Source organism: Manacus candei, unplaced genomic scaffold (assembly GCF_025592945.1).
Source record: "Manacus candei isolate 608988 ecotype Guabito, Panama unplaced genomic scaffold, ASM2559294v1 h1tg000159l, whole genome shotgun sequence".
NCBI lineage: Eukaryota > Metazoa > Chordata > Aves > Passeriformes > Pipridae > Manacus > Manacus candei.
In genome coordinates, this window is record NW_026138207.1 from 2,922,145 (window position 1) to 2,931,378 (window position 9,234).

A 9,234-nucleotide genomic window follows, 5' to 3' on the forward strand; every position below is an offset into this window, starting at 1 on the left:
TTGTTCTTCTGTTCCTCAATGGGCTTAGCTGCTGTTGAACAGCTGCACAGGGAGCTTATAAAACTGGTCACGAGAAAACTGCTGCCTTTGTCAGGCTCCTCCTCTAGGGAAAACAAAGCAATGGATCTCGCTGTTGCAATATTTGAATCCTGTGCAAGAAGTTTCCTTGGCAACTCCCCAAGGCCCTCTCTTCCCTCAGTGTAATGACTAAGCTGGAAGTCAGCCTTCATTAGCACCAGCCCCATCACCTTGGTGTGTGGCACTCCCTTCAGCAAGCCAGTTGTTCTGGGGAGTAGTGAAGCGGGATGTCCGCTCCTTAATTTGGAATTGATTTGGCCTCACTGTATCACGGGGACCTCTCCTGTTTTAGTACAAGTTATTGTCAAAAGGGCAGGACACACAGCCCATAGTAGTCAGTTTAGTGCTTTAGAGAGTAATTATTTTTAACAGAGTTTGAAATGGAATTGAAAACATCCTCAGGGTGGCTCAAAGGATTAACCTCAGGATCCAGAAGTACAAACCTTGTTTTACACTGGACAACCTTTTGATTTTAAATCTATCAGAAAATCCATCATTTTTCCAGTTTGCTATAACAGTTACGTACAAATGGTACAATTCATTCACATTTCCCTCTTGTATTCAGCAAGAGTTTCACTGTTTTTCCTCATCCTTGCAGAAGAGTGTGAGACAAAAAACAGCCCTAAATGCACTGACGAACAACGATGGGCCACTTCTTGAAGGAAATATTTCAGCTTCCGAGCCATAATTAGATCAAAGCTAGGTAACAGTACTGTACGTGTTGCCAATTTGGATTAATTTCTATTGGTTAACTGTGCTATTTACAAATCAGCTGTTTCCTCCAGAGTTTTTGATGTACTTGATCAATATTGATACAAAATCAATATGTTTTACTTGGAGAGCCTAGTTTTTGCAAGAGATGTTCCATGCCACAGGTAAGATCTTTTTGTCTTGGAAACTTAATCGTGTAAGGCAAAATAATAAATCAATTTACCCATACTCCTGTCCTGTAAATACATTGTGTTATGTATAGGTATTGTGGGACATTTCTTCTGTAAAAACTGCAGTCATTATTGCAGCGTGTACTCATATTACACATATGAACTGCTGTCTTTCTTGGGATAAAAGAATAGTGTTGAATACATAAAGTCAGAGGTAATTCTCACCCAGTTTATCCATCATCTCTCATGCTCTTGAATACATATATAGACCAAATGCAGACAGTAACATATGAAGATTATCTCAGTGAGTTACTTGTGAAAAGGACCTTGGGTCAGAAGGCTGGAGCTCTACATCTGACAGTGTCTACCATAGTACCGTGTTCCGTATGGACCAGGGCATTGCTGCATCACTGCCTCAAATCAAGAGAGTTTTGCCAAATATATGAGACAGCAGCATGAGTGGTGAGCTTCTAAATTCCCCAAACATTAGGCCATTCATTAGCAGAATGAAGTTCTCAGTTTTACATCATCTCCTTGCCATGCCACTTTTTACTCAAATACATTCCCATCTGGATGCCATGTCTGTTCCTTTCCCTTCATTCTCTCCTGACCCTGAAAGCAGCACATGAGAAATTTAGTGAGGATGCAAAGTATCAGTATGTGAAGAGGGCAAATGTCATGCACTCTGTGGGCTGTAGAACTTCAAGGTAGCTGATGGGTGCTTTTTGATTTGTTTTAATGACTGCTAGACAAGTAATAGTAGAAAACCCCAGCTTTCTTGAGTAGCTTCAGACATGGTAGTGGTGCTTGCCTTGGGGCCATGTGTAGAAAAAAAAAACATTTTCTTTTTAGAACCATGTAGGGTAACTAAAATGCTTCACTTCCTAGCTGAAAGAATAGGAAAGATAGTAACCAAGCAGTATATGACTACTCCCTCTGACATTTCCAAAACAAAATCTGCTAATCTGATTTTTCTGTATTAATGCTGATATTTGGTCTACATATGTATTTAAAACAACCCAGGCCTCACTGTTGGTGAGCAGTTCATTTTAGTTTTGTGACTTTTCCAAGAGTGTCTGTTGTAAGAAAGCTTTCTGATTGCTCTTGGTTATGCAATAGTGTTCCAAGCTTGTGATTGGCATTGAAGTGTAATGTGAAATCTCAGCCAAAGTTCTATAAACTACATCATTAATATTTATTTTGTGATTTTGTCCCTTTTGCTACTGTGCTCCGGTTAACAGGGAAGAAGGAAGGGGATAATTGACAATAGAGGATTAACTGGCTTATATAGCGCTCAGGGAGAGAGTGATTGATAACATTGATTTGAATTGTGCTTATAATGCATTTATATCTTAGATACCATCACATAACCTCTATACCTGGAAATTTTATGTGCATTTAGTGAGAAGAATTTCATCAACTCATTGGGCAAAGGGCTGTGCTAATTTTCTCTCTGCTCGTACACGTGTTCCAGGCTCTTGTCATGCAGCCATGGTGTTACTGTAGTCTTGAGCATTTCCTGAGGGGAAGTGGCAGTTCTGCCAGATGTGGAGTGATTATGTGATACAGATAAATTTTAATGGACAATTAGACTGTGTAGTATAAATTACCTGTATAGATGCTATGTGTAACCTAAGCAAGTCTAAAATTCAATACTGCTTAGAAGTACAAAGCAAGTGCATTAAACCTCTGGAACTTTTGTCTGTTAGCACAAACTCACTGTAAAGAATTCCCTCTCTTTGGAAGTATAGGCAAAGTACTCGAATCTGTTCTGTCTTAAAATTCCTCATAAAAAGTCCTGACTAAAGAAGTTCAGAGATAAAAAGATGTACCAGGAGAGATTGCAAAATGAAATATAAACTTCATTTAAAACACTTTGATATGAAAGCAGTCCTCTGTGTCTTCATCTCTTCTCCAAAGAGCCCATTATCAGGTTTAGAGGTTAAGTGTAAAATTATGCCTGGTTCTGTAGGTCCGAATATAAAACTGATGATGTTAAAAGTGGTTGATGGCAAAACAACACGAGAGGTTATACTTTGACATGAAACAAATAGTCAGTGGTCTTCTAGTGAAAGCCATTATTGTACCAAGGGCACAATGGCCCTATGAAAGAACACAGTTATATACTTTTGGTTCCAAGATTGTCTATTTACTGTGCATTTGTTTCTTTTTGCCCCTTTAACAGAATGCATCGAGGCACTGTCGGGAGCACATCTCAGAATTCACACCTCTTGCCTGTCTGAAAAGCCCAAGATACAGGAGCAGTGACTGCAGCAATTCCCCAGCAAGAAGGTCTAATTCTCATTCTAAAAAAATGATGTTTACGCACTGGAGAGGCGTTGATTATTCAGTACTTCCATCTGTCTTTGGCTATTCCAATAAGCATTGCCATTCCCGTGCAGGCTACCACTACAGTGGGTCAGGTTTGGAAACGTCTATATGACAGAACACCAAGTCAAGCCTTTAAAAACTGTATTTTTGTTTATTTCTTTTTTCAGAAACAAACATGTCACAGAAATATATTAAATTATACGTGGCTTCTGCTGTCTGAGGTAGTGTTCAGACAAACAGGATCAAGAGCTAGAAGTATGAACCTTTCCAGGCCAATAGGCCTCTTTTTATGTTTTGAACTACTGGAGCAATGAACAATCTGCACAGTCTGGTACTGTGAGACTGGTAGCACTGAAAATTGTCTTCATCCTGTGTCAAGACTTCCGTGCATTTACTGCTTCTGTTACCTTTAGTAATTTTCTTTGTTACTTGAAGTGCATAGTTTCAGTCAGTGACCTACATTTTGAGATAAACAGTTTTAATTTTCAGCCAGAAGCAATGACCTCAGTTATCTCGAATGAAAGTCTCTTAAAGCGTATTTAACAAGTGCTGTTTCTGATTTTCCTCTGTCCTTTTTCTTTCTTTGCTCTTTCTGTAGAACAAACTGGTGTTTCCTCTGTGCAAATCTGCTTTCAAGAAACACTCTCTAATGTTCACTTTCTTGTAAGTGGCCAAATCAGGGCTATGTTTGGTTTTCAATTAGTTTTCCCCTGTAGAAATATAGGCAAGACAATCCTTGTGTAGAGTATGCACACACTATATGAAGTCAAGTTGGCTGTTCAATTGGTAAATATCATCACTGTTGGTATCTACTTAAAAACTGAATGTAAGCATTTTGCCTAAAAGGTCTTTGAATTTGTCAAAGATGCAGATTACCTGGTGTTCCCACTTCCTCTCCCTGTAATTGTAAAATATACATAGCAGAAAGTATTAAGCTTTTTTTTTTTGACACAGTTTGTTGGGTTTTTTTCCTTAAAAGAAGAAAAGTTGTTTTTCCAAACGAGCATCTTTTACTATCTGGATTCATCCTCTTAATTTTGATTTTTTTGTATGTTTGTATGGTTAAATACTGGCTAAATGGCTTGGTAGATGTATTACAAAGCACACAGCTGTTAGCTTTTGCAAACAAACCACAAGGTGGCACACGGCTGTTGACTAACAGTTGAATTGTAGTTGGGATATAGAAACCAGTTTGACTGCAAGGATTCTGTTTTAATTACTTTAAGAATGACAGCCAACTTGCACTTCTGTTTTCTCTGCTACATTTATTTTACCTTGTACTAATTCAACTATTAGCAGTGTCCTTGTCTTGTTTCTTTAGTCCAGTGTTTTATTTTGGGGTGCAGAAATATCTGAAGGAGTAATGAGATTTCAGTCAGTTTCAGCCTGATGGTTAGAACTGGTTAATAACCATCCTCATTCAATACCTCTGTGAGGACATTAGCTAAAAATTTATTTCAGTGTGAAAACAAAATATTTGGAATCAGACCTGCAGCCTTTATTGGAAGACCTGGCCAGGACATTTTTAGTTGTCTTTAAAATGGACTAGGGTGGCAGAGAAAAATGTTTTCCCTTTTTGTGTTTGAACAAAAAAACCTAGACAAATAAGTTTACTTCCCAATTTAATTTTTAATAAAAGAAAAACCAACTTACTAGGAAATTTTCCTCACAGTATTCCAAGTGATTTTCGCATTAAACGAACAGGGAATTATTATTAAAATGCCCTGGGTCAAGCAGAGATTGTCAAGTGATTTGTGAAATCTTCAGTATACCAAAGATAACAGAATTTTACAAAGTCTAACGGTGAGCACCACAGACAAATGTTTTGTATCATATAGCACTTTTAAGTTTCAAAGAATGTCCTTATAGCAGTAGCATTCTGAAATACATACACATGTGTGGATGTGTGTACATATACTTGCCATTGCAGACTTGAATGTTGGTCAGTTAGAACCGTCCCCTACATAAAACACTGGTGTATATATTTTTAAAAAGTTAATATGGGTATAAATTTTATACCAGTAGCAGTGACAAATTTCTTGTGTGTAGTTAACAAATTATTTGTAATGTATTTTTTAGAAATCTTAAAATTGCCTTTGCACTGAAATATTTTTCATACTGTAGCTATTTATAAATCTGTTTTACGCATACATTTGTTAACACACCATTTCTATTTTTTTTAAGTATATGTTTTGAAGGCTTTTTTTATACCTATGAGTTTTGGCCACTTAAATTTAGCCTAGAGTGGAGTTGTGGCTGAATGTTAAAATTCTAATGAATGTCAAATTAGAAGTACAAGTCTGTTGCTCTCTCAGTTTCATCCAAATTATTGATGTTTTGTTGAGATTTGTGGTAGCTGTGATTAGAGCACTGTACTTGCAGTGCTATTCTATTATAGTGAGCTTTTTTACTCTATAAAGCCTCCTGCTTTTTTACTTTGTGAGTTCTATCTTTTAGCCTTAAGTAAGGATATTTTTGCTTGATGTTTTTGAAATGCTGCATTCCTGTTATGCCTAGTAACAAAGCAGTTCATTGCAAACTTCATGTAGCCCTGAGCTTCAAAATTATTGACAACATTGTTCAGGCTTAAACACCAATATACGTGCTTAAGAAATTTTAGTTAAAGATGACATTTTTTGGAGGAGAAAGAACGCTTTGATTTAGCAATACTTTTCCCTTTAAAGGTTGGTGCTGTTTGTTAAAATAGACCATTTAATGGAAAAAACATAAAACATCAACTCAGCTTCACTTGATGTGTTTCTGCTTCAGTTCCTGTTACTATTGCCATTCAAACTTAGTCCACTACAGCAGGTGTAAACTTGGAGTTTCACTGTAAATGGATCAGATGATACAACGATGAAAAAGTAGAAGTTAGAACAAAATGCATTATAGTGTTTATTATGGATGGGACACTGAAAGGAGACAAATTTTTATGTATCACGAAAAAAAGAATTAAAGAGGAAAAGTCTAAAAATCTATATAACTTTCTAACTTGCCTTGTTTAAATTGTTGCAGCTTTAACAGCATAATGTCTCCATAACTGCTTCTATAAATGTCTTGAAACTGGTAAGCGCTAACCAAATGTATGTGAAGACTTAGAAAGTATTCGAGCTTTTCGGCCACTGAAGTTCATATATACCTGCAGTGGCATGTGGCAAAAGATCTTTTTCATTTTACCATGTACAATAATTGTTTGTTCAGCCACTTAATGTAAAAGCTTACAGTTTACTTTCTTGCTTGCATTAGCCTGTTTGTCTTTACCCAACTGGCTTGCAAAAATAAAAGGAAAAAATTGTTTAATTGAGGAACTGCACTACTTTTCTTTTGGAAGCCAGTGGGGTCATTGTGCTCATGCTACTGTCTCTGCTAAAAAAGCTTTAATGGAAATTTGTGAAAGTATTACAGAAGTGAAAACGTATGTGATTCTACTTTGCAGAATAATCAAAAATCAGTTTATATAGCTTTAATTTTTTACCTTATGAAGATTCACAGGATTTCAACTTGTGTTGTCTTGGACATATTCTTTGCATTTTAGATGTCCTTTCATGATTTAATGTAAAGTAGAATCTGCGGAAGTTGCTGTATGGGGGCTGGGGGTAGTTATCTGTGCATTAAACATTAAAGATGTCTGTAGCCATCAGCACCAAATACTGACACTTATTTTTAATTGTACAATTGTAGGTGCGTTTATTTGAAAATAAATCAGCCTTCAAATCTAATGTTTAGATTATTCTATACTACTTGATTTATTTTATTCGAAGAGTCAGTGTGTGAATACATTACTGTAAAGTTTCTTTTCAGTGCTATTTTTAACTTTTATTTCTGTAGACAACCAAATATAACTTGTTTATATTCAGTCACAGTTTGGATCCTTATGTAGAATATATAAGCAGGAGACATGAATCTGCTTGCAATAAATATAAACATCCAAGACTGGTTTAAGTTTGCTCACAAATAATTACAATAATTCTAGTATGAATATGAGATGGTTTCATATTAGTCTGTAATAAAATGTAAGTAGATAACAGAAAATGAAATGAGTGTTTGATTCTGTTATTGAATATGCTTATAGTCACCCTCATTTCTCCTCATACTGGAGAGGGTCCAGCAGAGGCCACAAAGATGATAAAGGGTCTGGAGCATCTCTTTTATGAGGAGAGTCTGTGGGAGCTTGGCCAGTTTAGTCTGGAGAAAAGAAGACTGAGAGGGGACCTTATTAATGCATATAAATATCTCAGAGTTGGGTGCCAGACTCTCTTCAGTGGTGCCCAGTGACAGGACAAGGGACAATGTCCACAAACTAAAACCCAAGAAGTTTCACCCCAATATGAGGAAGATCTTCTTACTCTGAGGGTGGCAGAAGACTGGAACTGGCTGCTCTGGGATATTGTGGAGTCTCTCTCTTTGAAAACATTCCAAACCCACCTTGATGAGTTTCTATGTCACCTGGTCTAGGTGACCCTGCCTTGGCAGGGGGGTTGGACCAGATGATCTGCAGAGGTCCCTTGCAACCCTAACAATTCTCTGATTCTGTGATTTTCAGAGAGTGTATGTAGTCAGCTAAAAAAGCAAGCTAACAAAATGAAATTCAGAGAAGGCTGGAACATGAGCTGTGTGGGGGATTTGTTGAAAAGCTAGTAGAAATTGGTACCAGTCCAGAAAAGCTTTGTTCCTCCTGCACAGATTGGGTAAGTGCTAAGATTCTTTCCAAAGTAAACTCATAAGCTACACGAGAAGATCTGTATTTCCTTACAGTTCTGCTGTGCAAGGTACCCAGAGCTATTTCTTTTCTTTTGCAATGTTGTCAATTTACAGAAACTTTACTAAATTAAAAAACAATGTGCTTTGCTATCTGAGTTGGTAGCAATGTTCATGGATTCTTACAGAAGAGGCTGAGTGCACAGAAAGACCATAATTTTCTTTCATTTGGTGATAGAGTATTTTGGGACTCGCTGTAGTTTCAAAACCATTACACACATTTTGTTTCTACTGAATGAGCTTCTGGAGAAGGTGCTAGGAGGAAATGTATTTTATGGAAGATGTTTTTCCCTGTATTCATGCAAAGAAGAAAAAATGCATGAACTGTAATTAGATAGGAACATCACATTGAAACTGGTTTTGAAAAAAATAATGTGATCATGTATTGATTTCGGGAGGAATGCGGTAGCAAGAAGGACAAATTACCTCATAAGTACATAAATTTTTATTTTGCATACAAAAATACATTTACTTATTTAAACAAAAAAAGGATAGAAAGTAATTTAAGTTCTGAACAGTATTCTAAATCCAATACTGTGTGTTTTCCTTTAGCTCTTAAGTTATGCTCTTTTTAGTAAAACTTACATTATAGAATTAATTGAAAACTGTTTCTTATATTTTACAGTGAGGCTACACTTTTTTCTGCTATAAATGCAACACTGATGTATAAAATCTTTTCTGAAGGTTATTTTGATATGAAGTGAGATAGGTTGGAGACAGACTGAAGTTCCTTGGTTTTGTTTTCTGAGTACTTCGATTTCCTCAGGTGATACTCTACAGGAATTTAAAAACAGTATTTGACCATTCTATTAAAGCTTTGTTGTTGTGTGTTTCCATTGCAAATACTTACAGGTCTATTAATTTTAATTTCATTCAAATGAAAACCCACACCTATTCAAAGGCTTCATTTACACTGTGAAGTGATAAGACAGGGATAATATCAAAGAAAGCCATGAACTCATTTCATTATACAGATCAGTTTATCAGATGCCTAATGTCCCCATCTAGGTTTAGATGTGTTTTTAACAGAAAATTACGCTGTGTGATCTATCCTTTTTTTAAATGGCAAGTTTGCAGTAAATGAATAATGGTGACAATCATTTAAGTGTTTATTTTGCATTTAAAGGAGACAAATAGGAGTAGTATTCAATTTTAAACCACTAAAAGGCTTGTTGTTGTTTTCCAT

The 9,234-nt window shown here is 36.3% G+C and overlaps 1 protein-coding gene across 3 annotated transcripts in view; it reads left to right on the plus strand.

The window, feature by feature from the left end:
* The window catches only part of ATP11A (ATPase phospholipid transporting 11A), a 110,950-nt gene extending 103,752 nt beyond the window's left edge, over positions 1-7,198 (plus strand). Inside the window, exons 29-30 of one of the 3 annotated variants that reach the window (XM_051772818.1) lie at positions 677-792; positions 3,145-3,291. In XM_051772818.1, coding sequence (XP_051628778.1) covers positions 677-766 — 90 coding nt within the window. In that variant the 3' untranslated portion in view covers positions 767-792; positions 3,145-3,291. Of the gene's footprint in view, positions 1-676; positions 793-3,144 lie in introns of all 3 variants that reach the window. The other 2 variants (XM_051772819.1, XM_051772817.1) reach the window with 2 other exon arrangements.
* The last annotated feature ends 2,036 nt before the right edge of the window (positions 7,199-9,234 follow it).